Source organism: Gambusia affinis, linkage group LG02 (genome assembly GCF_019740435.1).
Source record: "Gambusia affinis linkage group LG02, SWU_Gaff_1.0, whole genome shotgun sequence".
In the NCBI taxonomy this organism is placed as follows: Eukaryota; Metazoa; Chordata; class Actinopteri; order Cyprinodontiformes; family Poeciliidae; genus Gambusia; species Gambusia affinis.
This window is the reverse complement of record NC_057869.1, coordinates 6,520,664-6,546,125: the sequence shown is the minus strand read 5'-3', so window position 1 is coordinate 6,546,125 and position 25,462 is coordinate 6,520,664. Positions and strand designations below refer to the sequence as shown.

General features: G+C 36.2%; 1 protein-coding gene across 1 annotated transcript in view; it reads right to left on the bottom strand.

Annotated features, from left to right (window-relative positions):
• The window catches only part of hcn4 (hyperpolarization activated cyclic nucleotide-gated potassium channel 4), a 71,446-nt gene that overhangs the window by 39,583 nt on the left and 6,401 nt on the right, over positions 1 to 25,462 (bottom strand). The window contains exon 2 of the mRNA XM_044096591.1: positions 12,788 to 13,211. Within this exon, the coding sequence (XP_043952526.1) occupies positions 12,788 to 13,211 (424 nt within the window). The remainder of the gene's footprint in view (positions 1 to 12,787; positions 13,212 to 25,462) is intronic.

The following is a 25,462-nucleotide window of genomic DNA, read 5'->3' as shown; positions in this document are numbered from 1 at the left end:
CAAGTAGAGGTGCCTGTGCTCCTTGGGTGATTGCTTTTGCTGGGTTTGTTAATCCTTGTGATAAACATGCTCATAACGCGCTGCAGGACCTCTAGACTTTAATGGCCTAGACCATTCAAAGGCTTTTAATCCCATTGAAGACCATGGTGTGCACCGCTAACCGCTCTGCTTCTTATTAAAATCCACTCAATGCCTTTAAAGGGCTTGTGAGTGAGAGGGGATATTCCACCTTCACTTTGTTGCTCGGCGGTAGGTGATAATCATGAAGGAAGGAGAAAATGTCCTCAGAACAGTTGTTTAATCTCAGTGCCCATGCCTTAATGACTTGGTTATTTCTAATTTCCAGTTTAATCCCCACAGATGTGAACGAGCATCTGTGGTTGTGTAAAGCATTTCTAAGTGAGGGTTCTGCTGCAACTTTGAATCACACTCATTTATGTCTGGCTACTACAAACTGAAAGGTGCTTTCAGACCCCTGAACATTTGAAATAGAGCCCTCATTTTCAAGTGCTTGCAAAAAGTGGACTTTTTCTCAGGTAGCCAGCCTCTTCTGTAACTTTGATAGATAAGTTAATCCATCTAATATGCTGTGTTGTGTGATGTATAAAATCCTCAAGGAGTTGTAATGGAATTCCATAACATTAAAGTGTTAAACTCTCTCAGTGGTAAATGAATAAAAAATGAAGTGCCCCTCTCCTGAGTCAGATATATTTTTCATTTGAGAAGTCATAAAAAGCACATAATGCTTTTAAATCTATGAGAAAAATGTTAAATAAACCTTTACTGCTAATAAACACATTTTTTGAAGTCAAAAAAGTATAGATTTTTGATCCTCGACTTGAAATATTTACATTAATTAAAATAGGCAACATTATTTGGTTAATGTGGCCATTTTTTTATTTGATTAATCAAACATATTATATATATTATATATCAAACATAAACATATTAGAAATACATTTTAAAGTGTGAATGAACACATGATTTAATTCCTCTTTTAAATAAGAAGACAAATATCTTGCCTAAAATGAAATAACAGATTTTCTTTAGTGCATGCTTATAGAAAAGGATGCACATGCATCTATTTTATATCTCTTAATATCAACATGTGAAAGGTTCAACCTTTTGTCGTTTTAGCATCAATATAGTTAAGGGCTAATGTGTGTTAATTGGATAGCAAAATATTCTTAATAGGATATTTGGTTAACAGAATTTGAACCAGGTAAAGCTAAACCTATAGGTGCTGAGTAGAACATATTTAAAAAAGAATGTTTTTCCTCTTAGAAGCAAAGCATATATATTTTTTCAACAGTTTTTGCTTAATTATTGCTCTGAGTGTTTTATTATTTCAGAAATAGCCATTTTCTCAGTCTGTATGCGCTAGTTAATGACTGATAGTTAAATTAGTTGAGGATTTTTTAAATAAGTGATTCATCACAATTAAAGCGATTAGTTGTTTCAGCCCTACATTGTTGACTGACAAACCAATACTAAACTAATTCTTGAGCTAAGAGCTGTTTTAAAGAGACATTTCAAAGGGATGGATTTTGTCGCTACTTTATTAATTCTGGCTCCCTTTCCATATGTTGCCATTATACATTCTCAGAAAATGCTTCAAGCTATGATCAAGATGGCCTTCTCTGTTTGACTTCTAAAAGGGCCACACCAGGGCAAGGTGGGAATAAAGTCAAACTATGCTTCTGAGTCACCAACTGAGGTAGTAACACTGCCAATTTGTTTGACTTATTAAAGGTTAAGCCGGTTTCACAGCTTCATAATATAACTTAGAGAGGACAGATGGTCTGTGCGACTAACTGGCTGCGGGATTGAATCAAAGCACACAGGACTGTCACAATTTAGGGAGACATTTGGCACACGTCAGTTCACACCATTAACAGACATTGGACAGAGCTGAGGTGTGTGACAACATAACAGATCACTGGATTTCAGCCATGTGTTGCTTCTTTAGGGGTGGTGATGCTTGAAAATAGTAAAAAATAAAGGAAAGCAAAGGTCTGCTGTAAGCTGGAGCTTCTGTTGGTGATGAGGCATCATATTTGTTTGCTGCATTACACCTTACGATCCTCAAACCAATTTAACCATAATTATATTTTGTGAGCATAAACCATTAATTAATTGAAATAGTATGTTTTCTTTTTTAGCCAAAGACAGGCGTAATTGTTGTCAGACCTGGAGAATCAAGAAATCTTGGTCGTAGAGCCTCTCTGACAACATGAAGTTTACTTCAGCAAACCACAGTGAGAACCAATATTCATAAATGGAACAAATGAAACAGCATTGAACCTTCGGACCAAGGAGTTCCTAGTCCAAGACTGCAGAGGTCAGTGTTCTTGATTCAAAGGTAACAAAAAGGGCAAAAATTAGGGTCGCAACATATATTGGCACTAACGTCAGTATTGTCTGATATTAGTTATTTTTTATCATATTGGTTATTAATAACCAGTCTTTATTTCCATCTTTGTTGCCATTTGTTTCTGAAGAGGGAGTAGAGGTTGGGCATCTTGTGTTTGCTTGGTCACGTGACAGTAGTAATGATGCAGCACAGGATTGTGGAGTGCTTAACTCAGGGGTGTCAAACTCCAGTCCTGGAGGGCCAGTGTCCTGCAACTTTTAGATGTGCCACTGTTTGACCACACCTGAATAGAATAATTAGGTCATTAGCAAGGCTGTGGAGAACTGCTCTACACAAGGAACAGGTAATTAAGCCATTTGATTCCAAAGTTTTGCACCTGTAGCACATCTAAAAACAGTAGGACACCGGCCCTTGAGGACTGGACTTTGACACCTGTGGCTTAACTGAAGCAAAAAGCAGTGGTGAAATCAGCTGTGTGGTTAATCTTTCAAGGTGTTGAATAGTAATAAAACTAACATTTTATGTTATATATAACATATGTTGGTGAATATAAGTTAATATTGAGTATTAAAATTGCTCACATTTTTATGTTCAAACATATTTTTGCCTCTTTGTGGTGTGGAGTTTTCCCTCTAACTTGTCAACTGGCAACAATTGTCAATAAGAAATCAGATCATTTCTAAAATATATAAATTTTCTATATTTCTAGAAGGAGAGGTGAAATAACTCAGTGATGTTCAACACTAACTCTTTCTACCTTCCTATTTTAGCTGTAGCCTCAAAAGATCTCTACCATTTTGCCATTGTGTGAAGAATAAAGCCTATGGAAACAGAGACTGTTAATGCTATGCAAATCTGTGCTGTGTAACCCAGACTATGTCTCGCTGTGAAAGCTGGTGAAAGGTGAAAGCTCTGTTTCTATTCACAGCTGTAATCAGTTCTAATACTGCCCTATCCAGCAGGCACACTCTCTCTGTTTGTAAAAAAAAAAGAAACAAAAAAGTCAAACTTTTTTTTAGCATATCCTATGCGTGAACATAGGTTATGTTATGCTATATTTTGAAGCTTTTCCATTTGTAGGTATCTGCAAATGGAAAAGCTTCAAAAAGTCAAACTTCTTTTTAGCATAACCTATGTGTGAACACGACTGTAACAACACCTATCTGCAAACAGTTTGTGTATTCATGAGAACGCAATAAAGAACATGGCGGCACAAAGATGATGATGGATTGCTGACTACTTTCTTTTAATTGATAAGAACACAGGGCGAGCATGGCAATATTAGCACTAGCATAAACAGGCAAGCTTTGATTGATGAGGGAACTGACACAACACAGCAGTTTGTGACATAGGAAATGCTTAGGCAACGTCACAGGCTCTGCTGCTATTTGATTGGCTCATTCTGTTTTTTGTCATTGTGGTATGTGGAGGCAGGAAGGGAGGTGTTGTCAAATTTTAATGAAACACCAGGGATTATGTAACCTGCTGTCTATATAATTTTGTGTAATACTGTCCGGGATATGACAAAAAAAACAGCTATTGTGTTCTTGAGTCAATTTATTTGCTTATTAAAGAAATACCAATCCAATTTATACACCTAGCTACTACATCTGTACTGTTGCGCTATGTCTGTACAAACCTTCAATTTATATAACTTACAGGAGAAAAACATCACATGACAAGAAAAATAGATGATTTAATACTGAGGAAAAGAAACTAATCTCTGTCTTAACGAAGCAGCACTGAGGCTCAGGGAGGCATAGAGTGGATGAAGGCGGCTGCTGAGTCATCGCAAACAGATGGACTGAGAAGATTGTGGTCCAGATGAGAGTATAGCTGCATATGCCACATGTGGTCCTGATGGTGGCTGACCAGACACAGTTAATATAACGGGATGCTACAGCATCTGGTGTCGGCTGCTCTGCTAATGATGATAAATGATTGTCAGGATAGTGTTTTAAGACAGAACAGAGAAAATTCTTTACTTTTTTCTGAAACCACAAAACTTTAAAACGTCCTAGGTTTGACTGAATTTTGCATAGCTAACTTTTGTTTTGACTTTTATTTAGGTACATTTTTGTGTATTTACATGTCGTTTCCTTGTACCTGAGTTGTCAGAAGTCTAGAGCCTGCTGCACATTTGTATTTCTCTTACAACCAGCAATGCTTTTTATTAAATCCAAAACTGCAACAACACATTGTACTCCTCACTATGTTTTCTTCTCTTCAGCTTCTTCTTCTTCTTTTCATCTCAGTTCATTCCGCATATAGAATGTATTGAGCTCTGGTATTAGAGCTCATAATAGTTACAAATATTGAGTAAATTAAGCAAGTTTCTAAGTATTTAAAGAAAGAGAAAAAAGATGTTTGGGTTTGGGATAATCTAATTATAACAAGATTAAAAAAACATTTTCTTATGAAAATGGGACATTTGCTTAAACAAAAGTAATTTCTATTAGGGCTTACACAATCATTGTTAAAAAGAATCTTTGTTAATGGTTTCCATAACAGTTCACTCTTGCCATATCTAAAACAAAGGTGGATTAATGCCTTTTTGCAGATTTTCTTTGAAACGTAACTCCAAGCTATTTGCTGAAAATCCCTCATTAATATCAGATAACTTTATTGCAAACTTAACTGAACCCTCCATTTAGTTTTGGACCACAGCCAACAAGGAGGCTGAAACTGAATCTTAGGAACAGCTCTTTGTATTCAAATAGATGTTCCACAATGAGCTACTTAAGACAATCCAACAAATCATATCATTTGTGCTTGAAATGACAGATAAGTTCAGAAGGATGAATATTTCTATCTGTTTCTGTGTTTCTGGTTGATCATTTACATATAAAGGAAAATAATATTAATAAACATCAATGGGTAACTATCACAGTCTTTGCATCATTGTCCTGTCAATATGTATGTTCTAGATAATATTAGTCTAAAAGAAACACAGGAGTTCCTCATGCTAGTATAGTAATGAATTTTTACATACCCTTAAATTAAATCGCCATTTGCCACCTTAGCACCATCCACTGGTCAAATGAGCAAAATTATGAAGAACTTGTAGTTTCATGATCTTCTTTTAGAAAGACACAATATTTCATGTATAACTGTGAAGTGGAAACAGTATTATTTTGTGTAACTGAAAGGTGTGGAGTGCATTTGTATTCAGTCCACAAAACGCAGAGCAACCACTTGCATTCAGAAGCCATACCAGAATCCATCTGTGTGTAATTTAATTGAAGTATAAATAATCTGTTCTTGGTCCTCTGTTTTTGATATAGAGAATTAGTGAACAAATAGCATCACACAGATCAAGAAACACAACAGACAGTTCAAATGTAAAGTTATGGAGAGTAGAGTTAGTTGCAAATAGTGTAATTCCAGAAAGCACTGTTTAGTCCATCATCTAAAGAGTGTGCTGTGACGCAAAACTAAACACATCAAGACGGTCCGCTGAAACTGAAGCCAAGAGGCTTATGGTAATAGAGGAGCTGGAAGGATTCACAGCTCAGGTAGGAGAACAGAATAACAACAAATATATAGTCACAGCATCGATGGAATGGATTCGATCAAACCGTATGACTCAGAAAAAAGCTTAGATTTAAATCCAATTTAGTTTTGCGGTAATATATTTATTGTTCACAGATGGCCGTGTTGTGAAAAGCACAACACTAGTGGTCATATACTCAAAGACCTGCAAAATATCTTTCTGCAAAGTACTGCAGTGTGGCTAAATACTAATGCTTAGCAGAGTTTTCCGATTTCTGTTTGTAAAAACATAATACCATGCATTCGATTCCTTCCACTTCTTTGTATCGGTTTATTACACAAAATTGCAAGAATTGACAAAATTTGTGAGGCATCAATAATCTGACCAAAAAGTTAGGTCTTTCACAAATAGATTACAATCTGTTATTTTGTCATTTCAACGTTCAAAACAATATTCTCCCTGTCTGAACTAGAATTTCTGCATATGTAATGTCTGCAAAAGGAACAATTACAGAAATTAAAATATGTTGTATTTAGCTACATTTCCTATACTTTTGCTGGGTGATACTCACAAGGTCAGTTAGGAAGTTCCTCCTCATTTTTTTTTGTAAAAATTTCATAGCATTCACAGTGAAGACAAAGAATACCTTAGTTTTAATTTCAAACATCCAGTGTAATGGTGGATTCACGGAGCAGACTTTAGTCAAGGGTTAGATTTCCAACTGTAAATACCTCTTTGTAAATGCCATGCTCATGCATTCTGTCACTGTGAAGCAGGCACATGTGGAGAATGAGAAGCAGGCCAGAGAATGGACCACAGGGAACACCCTTCCATCATCTGTCTAAACAGGCCTGGAGGGCTCAAATGACAAAACCCACTGACTCCACTCCAAACAGGGATGCAGCAATGGGTTTGCGCTGCATTACATATCGGAATGTAATAGTTTTTCTTTAAGCAAGTCCATTGTGAGTATTCACATAAAGCTCATTCAGAGTGTTGAGGAGCTGTCACTGTAGCTGGAAAGCCTCATTGTCAACTCAATAATAGCCCATTAGGTCTATTATTGCTGTTTTGCTTATCTGTGAAAGACCAGTCCTTTGCTAAGGTAATGGGTCACTGAGTGGGGAGCTGATTAGCTGATTTTCCTTATTTAAATATTTTTGTATGGATTTACTGGGCGGAAACGAAAGGCGCTCCAGTTTCCCTCTGTGGACACAGTGGACTTTTAGAGCAGCATTTCAATGTTTTGTTTGGTTCTTCATAGCTGAAGCACAAAGACACCTGGGTGAGCAGCACCACACTTCTCAACAATCAATAATGACTATGTTGATGCTGACAAACGGGAGGTGTTGCACAAGCTGTCCTTCAAACACTTGAAGTCATTTTACTGAATGCTGTATCATCAACTAAAGAGCTTGTGGAAAGTTTTGATAGCTTTACTTTTTCAGATTGTGCCATGTTGAAGTCTCAACACACAATGTGTTTTATTGAGATTTTATGTACTCGCATGGAACAAAGTGGCATGGTACATGGATATATGTATTCAACTCCCATAAATATATACTTTAAAGAACCTTTAGAACCAATTAAAGTTGCCAGTGTTCTCTCTACCACCTTTGCTCATCTAGAGGCAAGAGACAAGTTTGATCATTCTTATTTTTACAATGCATAAATCTCAAGAAGATTGGATCTTTAGTGAACAGCCGTTTTCAGGTTGTTCATTAACCTGAACAAAACAATTTAATTGCAGCTCATGCTGCCTGTGCAAGATTTTTATCCCATTGGAAGAAATCTTCCCAGCCGTCCTGTATGTTTGTTTGTTGTGTCCCATATACTCAAACTGTAAAGTTTACCACAATGACTTTGGAAAAAAGCTTCAAAAAGTGGACTTTGATGTCAACTTCATTTACTTCAGGCTCTTCTTATCACAATCACAGGTAAACTGTATTTACTGACTGCTGAAAGCAATCAGTTGGATATATTTTATGTAGGGCTATCAGAGTAAAGGGAACTGGATACAAACACAGCCCATACACATTAGATTTTTCTTTTAAAAAGTGTTTGTATTTGTTTTCTTCCCCTGTGTACTAAATGGTTTGATCTCTCACATGAAGTCTCAGCTAAAAACATTCACCCCATTCTTGTTGGCTGACAAAATGTAGCAAAAACGTCAAAGGACATGTTCAGTGGTTTCTAGTAAAGGATTGTCTTCTGATAATTGTTTTGTTTGTGATATTATTTATTACAAAAATTCGGGATAACCTGAATTTTGCATTGGAGGAAGTGTATATTGGATCTCACAAAGCTCTGTAATGATGAGACGGGCTGTCATGTGATGCTGTTCTATTTTAGAATCCAACTATTCTCATATCCATCGGCATTTTTTCCCTCCATCTTTTGTCTTGTCATGCAAACTTTTCTAAAAGTTCACTTCAGGCAATATTTACTGAGTTGGCCAGCCGAAACGTTTGTGCTGTGGGCTTTGGGCAAGGAAACCCCTCTGAACTTAGTCATTAGTGGACTGCCTTCAATCTGATTTAACGAGATGACTAATCTCACCCAAGTCAGCAACACCAATGAGGAGAATATCCGGTCACAGTCTTGTTTTTATCCCGATGAAGAGTGACAAGACGAAGCTGACAAGAGAGAGACAGAGGAGAGGCGGAATGGCAGTCTGTTTAGTGTGTGTGTTTGTGTGATCGAGCTTGATAATATCTGCACACCATGCTGAATGCCATTATGCCATGCCAGTGTTATCACTGGCACAAAGCCACAACCACTAAAACCTCCTTGTTTGTAAACAACGTTTTATCAGCTCGCAGGGTGTGAAAAACCCTCACATCTAGAGAGTTTGGAAAGGAACAGCAGCCATCATAGCTAATTTATGGAGGCCATGACAGAAAAGGACGTGTAAGAAGATTTCACGAGCTGGCGGGGGATCAGGGTGTTACTTTACTTATGCAGAAAAATTTTACTGATGGTGTCAGTGGTGATCAGATTAAAGAAGGTAAAGATGATGATTGATTTGTAAGGACTGCAGCTTTAAAAATCATTTTAATTGCTCAAAAATCTTGAAGAATATTAAGCATCAGATCCTTCAGAGAATCTAAGATCCTGTGAAGGAGACGGCTTGTATTGATTTCTAACTGCCCTCTGATAAATGTAGAATCCTCATCGTTACCAGCTTCAGTTGAGCTGCAGCGTCAGTGCTGATGATTCATATGAAGATATAACTTTGCAGTCCCCACTGCTCTTTTCTGGGAAGATTCAAGGGAGCAGTTTGGGGATCAACATTCAGGTCGAAGGACACTTCATCAGCTGGTGGTTGTGTGCCAACATGTCTGAGCCTCTTGGCTACAGTGCAGTATGTTCAGAGGACATGCAATGACAGCGCCAGTGTCAAGACAGCCAACTAAAACCTGCAAACTAACACAACGCAACATGTATGCGTACGTACATGAAGAGTTAATGTATTGAAAGTCAGCTTTGCAGAAGATCACAAATTATTAGTCTGTACTGGAAATTTGAAAACAAAATTTAAATCTCTTTTTTTTTAATGGAGACATCACAGGGAATCAACACTCTTTTATCTCCTAGAAATGTTATTTTGCTTGTGTCTGTGACCCAGTGCTATGTGTGTGAGTTAGCTAACTGTCCCCAAGGGATTATGGAACAGATTTATGACGCGTCAGAGCAGCACGCTGCAGGTCTTACTGGCACAATTTGTCTCTGAGTGAGGATGTGAAGCCAAAAATGATTAGCCCAAACAGCACTGGAACACTTTTTATGAAAACATGTCAGAAACTAATGCAATGATTACATGTACATTTCAATAAATTAGAATATCAACATTGCTTAAATAAATTAGTTTGAAGAGTGAATAAAATATAGGTCCTTTACACACACATACCCCACAGTTATGCAATACTATTAGTATATATCACATATATCCACCTTAAAAAGGCAGAAGGACTTCTGGTTGCTATATGAAAAATTGCTATATTTTAAGGGCTTTTAAAAAGCATGGCTTTTACTTTTACATTTTGCTTCAAATTTGTCACTTTTTCACATAATGTGAAAAAGTTATGTTAAGGGTATCAATACTCTTGAATGGTACTACACACAATCTTTGCTGTAAATAATATCCAAATCAGACCATCTTATCTGGATCCTGGAGGTTGCCGATGAGTGTACGTCTGCAGCATTAACAGGAAAAGTGAAAAAGTCAGGCAGGTTGTGTGATGTTGACTATAATCTATTCAGCAGTGACAGATGACATTTCTGTAAGTTTGCATGTGGAGTGTTATGGTGCTGAGACAAGGCCAACCTTTCACTATGAGTGCCTAACCAGCATTCATCAGAACCCTTACACACACAACACACATGGCCCCCTACTGCCCCTCCCCCACACACACCCACACACACATACATGCCCCTTCACCTTCTTGTGTGGCTGCAGGTGAACATGGCAGCACAGTCAATGTCCTATAATGTCCTTGTATTTTTTTATGGTGTGAACATGAATTATTCACTTTTGTCTTCTCACATCCTTTTAACCTTGTTTCTAAAACAAAACATTTCTCCTGAGAAGTAATCAATTATTTCCAAACAAAAGCACAGGCTATAAGCTTTAGAATTGTTTTTGTCTTCATGTATTCTTTCCCTGTTCCCTCCTTTTACTAATTCCCTCTGTTCCTTTCATCTGCTTTGGCACCTTGATGGCTAATTTTGCTAAGATATAAGTTTATTATGATCTATGGCACTTGATTTATTCTCACAATTTCTGTCCTCATGAACGGCATCTCACAAGTTAAGTGTACCAGTGCAATGTTTTTGTATCAACACGCAACAGAAATGAAAAAAAAGTTGACATCATCAACAAAATATTTTAGCAATATTATTAAAAGACAAAATATATTCAACTGCCATAAAAAGATGCAAAACCTACAAGTAAAAATTTTTGTTTGGGAAAAATAAAGTGGTTGCTGTGAAAAAAAAAAGAGCTTATCTAAAGTGGTAAAAAAAAATAAATAACTTAAAACAATTTGCTGTAACCTCATAACCCTCGGCCCCGGAAAATACAATGGATAAATGACAGGCGTTCCGTTGCAGGCAAAGGGGTTTTAAAAACCATAGTTTTTACTTTTTCATTTTGATTCAAATTTGCCCATTTCTTTATATAGAAATTGTAGGTTTTCAAATAAAATGCATGTTACTACATCTTTTTTCTCTCTTTTAAATTAGAATATAAAGTCATTTCACTAATTGCATTGAAGGTCTGTTCTAAACCTTTGTTACAAATAATTTCAAGCACAAAATTTAATATAAATAGAGGCAGGTAGTAATTTCATTCATTTCTTTGCTGAAATAGATTGAAGAAATCATGTGATGAGTTGATTCTTTGCTTGAAGACACACAATGTGATTTGTTACTAAAAATAGTGCTTTGTTCAGAATAAATAATGTAAAGGGCCAGTTGCAGAGCTGCTAACGTACCTTCTGTATTCGGCTTTTGCACTCCGATTATCCAGAATTAATCTTCAGACAATAAACCTATAGTCTCGACTTACCACTTTGATTTTGAAATTTAAAAAAAGCAAGACAAATTACCGTATCACATTTCCTGTATGGTTTCACAACACATGCAAGATGCCACCAGACTTTTCTAAGTTCTCCACCTTAAAATAGCTTAATTCCAATAAGACCTAACATTACTTTGTACTGTTTCAAAAGTGCCTTTAGTGTCAAATATAATCATGTAATTCAGAGCATTGATGTAGACTTCAAGCTGGGATTCTGACACCTTGCTTTGCACCCTTTACCCATTAGATTAAACAACAATCCATCCATAGAGAACAATGGGAACTTTTCTAATTATTTCTGCAATTATAATCATGCTTGTACTGCAGCACTGTCTCTCTGGGGTCTATGGTCCCACTGCTCTCTGGATGGCCACATGGAGGTAAAATGCTAATCAACATCCCAGCTTCATCAACTTATTGGTAACTCGCTTATAGCAAAAGAGTCTCTTCACTCCTTTCAAGGGGGGATGCAATCAGAAGCAGCTTCTACCCATATTTCCCTCCTGGGGGGAAGATGGAGAAGGTACACAGCAGAAGTGCCTGCAGTACCACCCCAAGATATGAATACTATGTAGATTGTAATTAAATTTAGAAAGTGAAACATAAACTTGACTACCTTTGTCAACTCATAGTTGTAGTAATGTTTCTCACTGTAATTAGCCTTAGCTTTGATAGTCAGAGAAACCCAAAGTAAGCAGGGCAATAATTAATTAATAAAAAAGCGTATACTGCAGTAGGTAACATTTATAAAAATATATGTTTTACACAATTGTTAAAACTGTCATTATTCCCTGACAGTATACTATGAGACACATAATCTGTGAAAAATCAAGCATCTCTGCCTTCTACTTGTGGCCCTACTTCCATCTGCAGAAATATATTGCTCGGTCAGAGACAACCAATCACAGTCAGCACTGTCAATCATGTATGTGCTGCTCACCCCCTCAACCTCCCTCTCTGTTACGCAACAGCTAGTTCCCCAAAATGGAACAAGCGTGAATGCTCAGGCTAGTTAGCTTGGCCATCAATGATGATGGATAAACATGTCGTAAGGTAAGTTGTTTTCCACTATTAGTACAGCTGCAGCATGTACACTAGCGTGACTGTCAGTGTTAAGACTTTTCTCTGGCTCTGACTGGTTGTTTCTAACCAGGAGCAGTGTATTTCTGCAGATGGAAGTAGGACCACAGGGAAGAGGTAGAGGCGCTCGATATTTTCACAAATTATGTCTCATAACATACTATCATCTCATAGTAACAGCTTTAACAAATATATGAAAAACATATTTTTATAAAAATTTCCTACTGCAGTTTTAACATATAGAGGCAAACTTTCTTACTTCTTCCCACTGGTGGATGTAACGAATAAGTCGAGACAGTCGCAGAAGTCGTAGCAAGCTGAGGATCTTTGTAAAGCGTACAATCCGCAAAGCACGCGCTGTCTTGTAGAAATCCGAGTCAATGCGTGTCTCCACTATTAGAAAAATGTAGTCCACAGGGATGGAGGATATGAAATCTACCACAAACCAGCTCCGCAAGTACTTGATTTTGATCTGTTGGGGATCCAGGATAATCTCTGTGTTGTCTTCTTTAACTATGCCCGTCCTGAAATTGAGGACCAGGTCCATGAGGAAGAATGTATCTGAGACCACGTTGAAAACGATCCAGGGTGGGGTGTGCTCGTCTTTGAAGAAAGTGATGCCCACGGGGATGATGATGAGGTTGCCCACCATTAGCAGCAACATGGTCAAGTCCCAGTAAAACCTTGATTTAGAAAGACACAAAGGAATACATGAAGATTACTGAAATCATGTTAACCACTTACAGAACCTAATGCATGCAGAACAATCTGTAATGCACACATTGAAGGGTAGATTATATGTTTTCTTTTGTGTTTCATTGATTGCCTGGGTTTAGAACTAATGTTTGTACGCAGTTTATGCATTTTGCTATTTAAATCAACAAATGTCACATTTGACTTAACCCCCCCAGAAAAGGCTAGCGATGTTAAGAATTTATGATTGAGATGTCATTTATGGTAATTTACTTTTTAATCGTACTCTTAACAGTACTTTGTATTTTAGCGGACTTTAATGTAATTGACCAATATAAATTAGCATGTAGTATAGTATATCCTAACATAATTGTGAACAAAAAATTAAAGCAGACATTTTTTTTTTGTTTTTACAAAACAGAATGTGAAAAGTGCTGCATGAATTTAGAAATCCTTAGACGAAATCTAGTGCAAAAATATTGCTTTCAGATGTAACATAAATAGTGTGACATCTCAGTATAGATAGATACAACTGTTTTGTGAAAGGATCAGATGATTGTTAGAAAACAAGGACGAACAACCAGCAGAACCATGACGGCTAAGTAGCAAAGCAGCCAAGCACGTATGCACCTCAAACTTTTCATTTGTAAAGATATTGAAAGTTCTGTTGTGTAAGTCGAACCAAAATGTCCTGCACTGAGTACTTGTGTCACTCATATTGAACGTTCTTGTCTAAATATCACATTGTCTTTACAAAGTGTAAACATTTAGTATATGAAAATATGGTCATGCACACATAAACTGGACAAACACTGATTAACATTCGGTGGATAAACTGTTGACAGCTGCTACATTATTTTTCACTTATTTATTTTCCTAATGCTCACTGGTCTAGTGAAAGCAAACACAATGTATGTACACAGTCTAATCGTGGAAAAACAATCTATGGGCTTACGTGGTATGTCTTCTAAACCCTTATTTGCATCCTGTAATTCAATGTTGGTGGACATGGAATCTATTTGGGTTTGGACCATAAAACAAAACTCATTGTTAATTTAGAGTTAACTGTTAATTACAATAGGAAAAATGCTATTGTCTGAGCGTCAGAAAATAAATGTTCTTCTCTACTGGCTTGTTAATTGAATCAAGATTTGTGATAAATTATGTGTACCAAACAGACTGCAATATACACAGTACTGTATTGTACACTGGCTCACTGATCTCATTTTCAACTAGACAATAAAGAGTATTGTTTAAAATTAATATTAAGAACAAACCATAATTTAAAATAAAAACCAAGGTGCCATGCCACATAAGTGAGATAAGTAATAAATATATCTCTACTTAAATATAGCAAGGATGAAGATTGCAATTGCATTTTTTTCACCCCCTTGTTGTGCAGCTGATGTGTATTGATTTTTTAGTTCATTCATGGTGTGCTGAAGTAAATAACTCAGGGGTTTCCATTGAATTGCTGCTGTACAGAATCACACTGTCACTGAGCAGTGTGGCTGAAGAATGAGGACCCTAATTCAAGCTCAAGCAGATATTGGGGGATAGAAGCAAATAAGCTTTTATTCTAGTCTTGTAAACAGAGCAGAAAATGCTTGTTATGGCATGTTATGCTTTGAAGAACATAAAAATGAGAAAAGACGAGCCAGAACAGGAAGGACATAGGGTGGAATGAACACACAACAAAAATAAATCTTAATAAAAAAAATTAGGTCAGAACAGAAAAGGCTAAAACCGATGATGAATCATGATTAATCTAAGCCAAATTATTGGCAATCAAAACTGAAACTATATGTGAAACTAGATTTAAGAAATTACACAACTTATAAAACTAAAACATGTACAAAGTTGTTCTGAATTTTCAGGCAGAGTAAAAGCAATGGCAGAAATATCCAAAGTTTGAACATCCATTCACAGAGCATTTTTCAATAAATCATTAAATATTAGAAAGAGTATGAAAAAACTACAATCACCAAGACATAGCAATCCACCTAAAGTGACAGGCTGGGCAAGAACAGAATAAATCAGAGAACCATCCAGAGCCCCATTTGCAATTTCCCACAATCCATGATGGGGTACAACTTTTTGGCTTACTTGCAAAATGCTGACTGCACACACAAAACACTCTATCCCCACAGTCTAACATCATTCCACCTTGGGGGAAAATCCTTCCCACAGTGCTCTAGCAATACCTAGTTACGGAAACTAACTAGAATTGATGGGAAGATGGATGACACTAATCACTTGATAATGGGGTGGAGGTTCACCTTCCAACAGGACGATGATCCTGATCTTACAGAAATGGTCTAGACCAAAACATATTCAAGTGCTAAAAAGGTATGTACGGAGGACGCTGATAGTAATCGGAATTCCTCATTGTTAAAGGGTATCTACTGTTCCAATGTGTTGTCATGTATAGTTATATTTAGACAGACTTTGGCACCACTGTGCTTGCTCACATTAAGTCTGAAAACCCAAGAGGACAAGTAAAATTTCAAAGGATGAAACGCTAACACATGTCAAGACATTTTATGCATATTGTTGTGCTTCTTGCTTCTGAATAAATTACAGTTCTCCATAGTATGTTGACAGAGTCCAGTTCTGCTCCTTATATATATATATATATATATATATATATATATATATATATATATATATATATATATATATATATATATATATATATATATATATATATATATATATATATATATATATATATATATATATATATATATATATATATATATATATATATATATATATATATATGGGCTTCTTTGGTCCAAAAAAATCCCAGTTCCTGATTATGCATTGAGTTTAAATGGAATACATAACAGCTTGAGGTTTTCTCTTTCACAGACAACAAATGTATAATGTTTGTTATATTCTAACAATCAAAGCTGCACAGTCGTTATTGTGAAGTACTATGGACCAAATAAACTCTTTCATGCTGCCTATATTGCCAGGTAAAGAGAAGAACATGTCTTTGGATGAGCTTTGAACATGGAGGAGCTTTGAAAAAAGTGACAACCGCTGGGATGCAATTCGCCTTCAAATGCAGCCCTCTGTGGATGCGGCCCCTGAACTGGGACACAGCTTACGTGTGTTCATAGTGTGCCTGCTGACTCACATGCACATGTTTGTCTGCATATAAGAGTGACTACATGTTTGTGCAGAAGTATAGAGAGGATTTTCCCGATTTCTCCTTTTCACTCTTGTGGTTACCTTTTAATGGAGGTCAGTCCAGCCAAACATAGCCAGGATCCATTTATTGTGTTTTATTATGCAGTGGAACCCTGATACTGAGGAGTGTTCTTCTATAAATACAGTTGGACAAGAAAGGAAAGTTGGCAAAAAAAATATATACATATCTTGAGCACACCTCAGATCCCAGTGAAGGAGTGTGACTGGATGTGACTTGTCATAAAATCAACTACAATCTCACACATAATGTACAAATATGAAGCAAAATTAAATCTAATTTGTTAATGACTTAAACAAAGAGGCTACTCATATGTGCTCAACATAAAGTTAGACTATTTGAAAATTCAAACATCATATAAAAGACTATATCATATGACCATAGAAGAAACTTTTTTATAAAATAAAGTCCTCCAAAAAATGCTGAGCATGCACAGCAAAACCGCTCCTACAAATTGTGCCATGATGCTCAGAGTCTGGTAGCGGTGACATTTCACCATTTGAAGAGATGGAGCCACAGCCCACTCTACTCTCTAGTGGAGTGACCAGGGACAGGAGGAACATGTTGACACTCTTAGAGTGCCTCTTACTACACGATAAGCCTCTCTCCTTCTCCTCACCCGGCTAGTCTTCTACCTACAAGGAACTGTAAGAGTTCCCTCAAATAACCCAACCTAGATGCATGCTTATTTCTTAGAGTAGCCTAAATTTAAACTGAGAAGTTTCAGAGAAATTAAATAAATATGTGTTAAATATACTGGGAATATTACATCAGTTCTTAGTTCAAGAACGGATGGGCATGTGTAAAAGAATATATTTAAAAATTCTGTTATTGGTTTATCAATTTAATGACTGACCCTACTTTGCCTTGCAATGTCATAAGGGGGCTGTTGGTTATCACAAGATATCATTGGACAAGAAGTTGGGTACATCCTGGAAAGGTTGCTACTCCATCGCAGGGCAACACAGACACACAGAATAAACAACACACAAACACAAACACACGCATGTACATCCCCACACCTAAGAACAACTATAAATAGCCTATATCCACTTTTCCTTACATGAGGGGTACATATGCCTGGATGACAGGAAGGGTGCACCCTGAAAAGGTTGTTTAGAAATAATTCATAATAAATTCTAAATTTCAAACCAAGTCATGTTTTTTAAATCGTTGAACCTGCATATTATATAATCTTTCCACACTGGAATAGTGAGTCAAGCTCAATCTTAGCAATAACATATTTTCTTGATCAAATTATTCACATTCTTAGATTTGATCCCCAGTATAGAACTAAGTTGGATGTAAATTTTAAAAGAAAACAGCTAAAAATTGCAAACTTGAATAATAGCAGACAAAACCACATTAAGCCACCCGCTTCGGGTGCATTAAGCCCATTACCACGCAACAATGAATTAATAAAGATGAATAAATAAAACAATAAGCACAAAAGGTTCTTGCACAAAAGAAATAACTTAATTTTACATAAGATACACTTAGTCACAGCAAGAGGTAATCTTTGTCACACTTAACCTAAAAACAACTTTATAAAAAAAATCTTTGTCTATGCTGTCATGAAAGTACAACATATTAGGTTTAAATGAATGAGTTGGAAAACTCACACAGCAAGACTTGAGAGTCTGGATTAAAAAAAAAAAATCAGGTAAAAAGGGTTAATCCTATTTCTGTTTGTCACCAGTTCCAATAAACTCTCATAACAGCTCTGCTCTTGCCCTGCACCGCCAACAGGCAGAGTGCATGCACATCAGTGACACTGGGGCAATGCAGTCATAGGTAGTTATATATAGGAGACGCACAGTGTTTTATCAAACCTATGCTAAGAAGATTTCATCAGAGGTCGAGGACAATCTCCCCAACCTTAGCATGAGGGAAAACAGGGGGATTTACTAACTGCTCACAGACGGGAGAGGAGAAATAAAATCTGCTGAAAGGAGCCAAACCCACCAAACTCCGCTTAAGGAGATCCATTTACAAGATTATAAGCAGACTGCTGGGGGGACATTAAAGTAAAAGACTTGTTGTTTGTGTAATATGTAAATTTAATGTAACCTGCAATATGGTTAAAGTGCAACATGTGCTTTATGGTGTTATGATTCATCACAGCTTGACCCTTCTTGTTAATATATTTTTTAAATCTGCAAGACCGCAAGAGCTTTCTTAGAATCAAAGCTGAGACATAAACATATCTGCCATAATTAATTAATTACTCTTTCTAAAAATACACAGGACCAATTCAATAAACTGTCATGTTACTGCCAAGTTAGTTTATTCAAATAATCTCATTTATTTTAAAGGTTGCAGACATGGTGATATGCTTCAGGCATTTATTACCACTATTTTTGATGACTGCAGCTTACAACTATGGTTTATTCAAAATTCAGTAAATTTGAACATTTGAATATTACAAAAGACCAATAAAAAAGATTTTGCAAAACTGTCCTCCAATGCAGTCAGGGCAATGACTGCAGGCTTTAGAGTAGAGTCACGAACACCATGCGTGGCTTACCCGAAATACTGTTAAAGAAGATATCTGTATCTGACCCCATTTGTTGAAAGTTGAGAAGGACAAAAGATACACAAGAAGGGACAACCATTGTGAAGCAAACTCATTAAAAAGTTTGATAAAGATTCAAAAGCTTTGGACTGCGGCTGCAGTCTGTAGTTCCAGTGCCACCACATGTGATGATTCCAGGATATGGCTAAATGCTCTTTTCAGATAACAGTAATTAACGGTCTAAATATTCAAATTAAAATTTCAAGGACAAACTAATTTACTTATTAGTAAGTAAAAAGTAATTTACTTATTACCTACTTATTAGAAAGTAATACGTAAATTAGTAACAACCAGGTGTTTCAAATTAACACCTGGTTGTTAATTTGAAAATGAATTAACAACCAGGTGTACACGATGTAAAAGAATATGTGTAATTCATTGTGATAATGATAATATTCACAATAAAGACATATAAAAATGATCCAGTCTTTTTACATACCATCTCAGTGCATACAATCAGACCCCCAGAAACACAAATGGACTAAAAATAAAAAGATCCACTATCACTCAGGCTACTTTAACACACCAGTTTAAGGAAGTTCTGCAACTGTTAGGCCAAACAGCACACATTAATTTAATTGAAACACACATACTAATATACTGCTATTTGTTAATACTGCTTTGGAATCAATGATAGGAAAAATGTACAATCTAAGCCATTCTTTCACTTTTTTAGTTTGAAAATGTCATCAGTTAGAATTTCACATTACTATATTAAAACACAATTTTATCAGATTTTTAAAATTATTTCTCCCCGTTACAATAAAATTCACTTATAAAACTTACATTTTTCCAGATTTGATTTTATCTCATTGAGTGTCCTGGCAGGTCTGGAACCAATTTCAGTGGTCATGGAACAAGAGGCCATGTTTACACAGGGATTCTGGCCAGTCCATTAGAGACAAGAGACAAACAATGCTGCCAGAACAAACAACTCAGAATGTCAGTTCAGAATCCTCTTCTCACCTAACTCCGTGGGAAGAATCAGGAGATTCTGCAGGAATTCAAAGCAACCACAGGGAGACATTCAAACTCTGCCCAAAGCATGGCTGGGAATTGTTTAGCTTCAGGGGACAGCACTAACAAGCACCCCACTCTGCTGTCTAATTTCAAATCAGCAGAACTATAATTAAAAATTAAGCAATATAACAAACTACATTCATATTCAGAAATAAAACAGGCAGAAAATTACAAGTTTCCAACATGGCCATCCAATTCAAAGATGCTCTCAAATGGTGCAAATTTCCACCGGTGCAGGAATGTGTCACAGGATGATGTTTGGACAGCTCATAAGCAAACTTTTTAAAGCTTCAGATAAACTGCTATAGCGCTACATACATGAACAGATCCAATCAGGGCACCCACTAAGAACAATGTCTCTGAAGTAGCTAAGTCATGGTTCTTTGTATGTGTCTTTGCAGAAGGAAACTAGACTGCAAAGCAGACTGTAGTCAGCAAATAAAATAAAGAATTTCGCTTAGTGGCAGTTATCAGGTGGCCTATTGTCTTGCCACTAACTGCATTTGTGCCTTATTAGTATACAATGTTATCTCCCTCAAGGGCTTTATATTCATTTAAGGGTCAAATGGCAGCAACCCTTTTGCCAAGAAAGCATCACCCAATAATCTTTCCCTGTACCAGCTGTTGCTCAGGAATTAGTAGTAAACGAGACAATGAGAGATGGATTTGTGGACCTACTTATTACAAATTAAATGCTAAAATAATGCACAAAACCTGGATCTGGTCACTGTGTACATAATCACCACCTGAACTTGTTACCAGCTGCACCAGTGCCACTTTCACTGTTGATGCTGGACATTTTCAATGACACAGCAAAGATTGTGATGCAGCAGAAGGGATGTGACATAATAAGGTTTTAATAAATAAAGTTTAGATAACTAAGAATGCATATGACTTTATTACCAACATGTAAGGGCTACCAAGATTTAGGGAAGGTACATAAAGTAGACCTTCAAACCTACAAAGAGTAAGAGTCATTAGATTTCCTGTCAAATTGGAGGAACAATATTTTTGATAGATCTATCTACGCATTTTGTTTATTACATCAACTTAGTAAAAGTTCACATGCTGAAGGAATTTAAACTATCCTGACCATAATTCAGCAAACAACCCTAAACCATAATTTTTCCATGAGATGAAGTTCTCACAGTAATAAACCAAGAAAGAAAGTTAGTTAAATAAAGGTTTCACTGAGGTATTGGTCACTGGAGTTGGGCAAGGAAAATATTTAAGCACAGAGCCATCCCTGGTTTGTTCATTTATCTGGAGTAGTAAGCACTGACTTTAGGCCTGTAAGCTTACTTTTGATCCACCAGACCACTAGCATCCTGGTTTGGAGGGTTAGCTTTGATGTTCAATCACTTGTGTAAAAGATATCAGTGGTCCTACATTTTCTAAGTTCATACAAAAATTGTCTTAAGATAAATAATTTTCTAAGCTTTTGCAGTAGAACAAGGGTCATCAAACACATTTTTTCACTTATTTTCTTATGCCCTTCCACAAATGTGTTGCGGGGGACAGAATTTCATAAATCCCAATACTGTGGCAGGATACATTTGCTAATGCTTTCCCTCCAGACATTTGACTTGTATGACCTGCATGTCTAGGATTGTTGTCCTGGGCCAAAACGTTTATTGGTGACTCTCCTAACAGTTGCAGACTCTCCATGCCCATAAATACATTGAAGTTTGTGGTTGCAGTGTGAGAAAATGTGTGATATTCCAACAGGTAAGAATACTTTTTGTGAGGCATTGTATGTGTTGTGCGAATTAGGACTTTTTATTTTAGGTTTGTCAAGAGTAGCAGATCATTTTTAAAAATTCATAGATTTAAAGGATAAAGAAAAATTAGGCTGTGTTTCATTCACCTTTAACAAAGATTTTATTTGTGTTACTTGTGTAAAAAGTAAAAAACTTAGACTACATTTTAAAAGCAAATTTATTTTAATGCATTAATGTATTAGCTCCTTAATTTCTACATTGTCCATACTGAACACTGCCAAGATTTTAATTATTACACATCAGCTTCATGGCAGCCGCCCATTTTGATTTGAAACCTGCATGGAGAGAAAGAGGGCATGATATTGACTATGAAGATAGAGCTGATAAATCAGGAGTGCCACCTCGCCGTAGAGGAGACAGAACGATCTGTCTCTCACCACTGCTTGTCTCACAATGCAAATAATTGTCTGTCAACTAGACACCCAGTATGTGGCACGACTAGGCCAAACACATTGATCCAAGTAAGCTTTTTCTGTGAATCGCAACAGCTACCCACCCACACACACGCTCACCCCATGAAGATCACATTTCTTCACTTTTCTGCACCGTGGTCTTAGGTCTTTCTAGAGTGGCGACCCCACAGTTCTACAACACTTCACCCTCGCTGTATGTTAGTAAAGTGCAAGATGTGAAGAAGTCCCCTGCTGTAAATGTTTATGCAATCTTGTGTTCTTTAAAAATAATACTTGTTAAAAAAAAATTTAAGTGCTGGAATATATGTGGAACAAGAGGCCATGTTTATATATATATATATATATATATATATATATATATATATATATATATATATATATATATATATATATATATATAAAATCAAGCTTTCTTTTTTAGATCTCAACAGGTAAAAATTTGTTTACACCAAAATGGTTTTCAGCAAGCAACAACAAGACTGTAAAATTAAGAGATCATAGATTCTTTCCAAAATGTTGCTAACCAGCTGAACTGATATCATGTCCACAAAGCTTGAAACTTGTATAAAGACAAACTAGATTGAGACACACTAATAGCTATACTGTTATTAGTGTATAGCTGCTCAATAAATAAATTAGAAGAAAATGAGGGAATGTGTTGTAATTTGAAAGTTCTCAGAATATAGGGTTGACATTCCTGGTATTTAACAGTTCCACCAATAAACAAGCAATCATTCTTATGCTTAGCTGAAATCCTTCTTGTTGCAAAGATGCACTGCAAGAGAAGCCAGATTATTTCAAAAGAGCATCAATCAACTCAAAAACTGCACTAATCTGTAAGAGTGGTTTACTTTCACCACTCATTCAGGGACAAATGTGTCTGCAGAGCAAGAGCATTATTATATTTCAACTAAAAATAAAAATCTGTTCTGCGTTTAACCCATAAATATATTTCAAGACCAATGTAACAAGCACTCTTACACAAAAACACCAGAATTACTAACCCACACATAGTACTTCTGACAAAGTCAACTAATTGGCTCCAATTTTAACCACATAATCTGCTAGTGGTGTTGACTTTGTAACATGGAGTGGGTTAGATTAAATTTAAAAGCGCCCTAATATTACCACTTTCTTGTTGTGTCTGAACCCTGGAGCAGCAAATTGGTGCCAGATTCACATCTCAGCAGACAGAAAAAAGAACAATCTAATTTCAGAAGGACAGAGGGTGTGAGAATCCACCTGAGACACAGGCAGGTCTGCAAAAGGTCAGCTTGTATGTATTGGATACAGCAAAATGTCTGGGCACAAGAATAACTAGTGGAAGACTATAGAATATATGCAGAGGTTGATTTTAGGTTACAATATGTTCAAGCACAAAATATGTGTTTTCTAAAGAACATTTTAAAAAGTTGAATCTCTGATTATACTTTTTTTTATCCAACTAAAGTACAAATTATAGTTGAATATAAACAATTGCTTAAACTTACACGCAATTGATTTGACTATAAAACTTTTTTTTTTTTAAATTAAACCAGGGAAATCTTATTGAGACAAATTTTAAAACAGTCTATACTTTGTACAATTCATATAACCAATTAACTGAAAAATACAATTTTAGTAATCCAGCTAAATGTCTCTAAAGAGACCATCATGGTACCCTTCAAAATGCTACTGCAATTTTATCCAAATTCAACTGAAAATATAATGCCTTTTGGTTCAAAGTTAACTGTCTAAGGAAGCCTAGAAAATTACATCAATCAAGTCAATTTCTCCAAGTCAATTCCTGCAATCCCTCTTTCCAATAAACCAGATTTCTGCAGCTCCACAATTCTCTTCCTTATATCTTGGCTGATATCTTTAGACTTTCTCATCGTGCCAACAAGGAAGCAGTGTATTTTATATGTGGCCTCGAACTATATCCACACGTATAGATCAAATCACTTAACCTCTCAGAAGTTTCCAAAGTCCTGACATCATCATCTGAGCTTTCCTTACTACTATTACGCCTTTCCTTACTACTGTTACTATTGTTTAATGATAGTAACAGTTATCATTCTGTATGTAAACTTCTGAATTTGAAGACATGACCTAAAGCAAGAGAAGTTTGCTCAAATTTAATGTCAGATAGGGAGGAAAAAAGATGTATGACTATACATACATTGCTTACTTCACCCTCAATCAACAGAGCATGTTGCAAACTTCCTGTTTGAAGCCTTTTTTTCTCTAAAATTCTACTGATTTAACACAATCAAGGCAAGAATATTTCCTCATGGTCATCACTGATTAAGATGCCATGTTATTGAATGTTTACTTTGATAAACAGTAATTCTTGTGCAATATTAGACTTGAATGAAAATAGAAAATAGAATCTGTCAAATTAAGTCTACAATTTGATAGATTGAAAAATATTGTTTCCTGTGAAATTCTCTGTTCTCCGACTGTCTGATTTGTGATACAACTGACTATTCCCTGGTCAGTGGGACAATAGCAGATTATGAGGGGGATAAACAATTAATAATGACACAAAATGATATTTAAAAAAAAAAACTACAGATTTGGTTTTGGCAGATTAGTGTGGCATATCTACCTCAACAGATTATAAATCAATGTTTTAAGGCGAAGCATTGTGAGGAAGGAAAGACACGCAACATTACATTTGTCAGGTGACCAAAATCAATCTATCAAATGTGAAATGAGTGGCATGTTGCACCTAACAGAAAATGTTGTAGAAAGGACTTTCTACTTTCAAATCAATATCAGGTCTAATCAATCAAATTATTCACACCTTCAGATTACCATCAGTTTGTCAAGGTTAAAAGTAGTTTCTGCTCAGTATAAGAAACACTAGAAAATGACAATGGAAATGCCTGGGGCAAGTAAAGCACCTGAAATGAAAAAAGAAAAGGGATTCTAATCTTATGTGCTAATGTTACTCTGTCACGTAAGTGTGCCTGGTAGCATTCATCCTTCTACCCTTTAACAGGCAACCTTCCACCCTGTGGCCATGTACATCCTCCCTGGGCTCCCTCCATTAAATAAATTGTGCTGTAATAATCTCTTGGCTCCTAATATTGGTAGATGAGCACAGCAGCCTATTTTGATTACCCCACTTTCAGGCCTAGCCAGAACCATCTGTAATCCCCGTGTTTTGCCCTCGCTACATTAAAGAAGGAATTATTTTATGGAGACGGAAAAGGAAAGGGTGTTATTCATCCTACGCAGCGCCAAACTG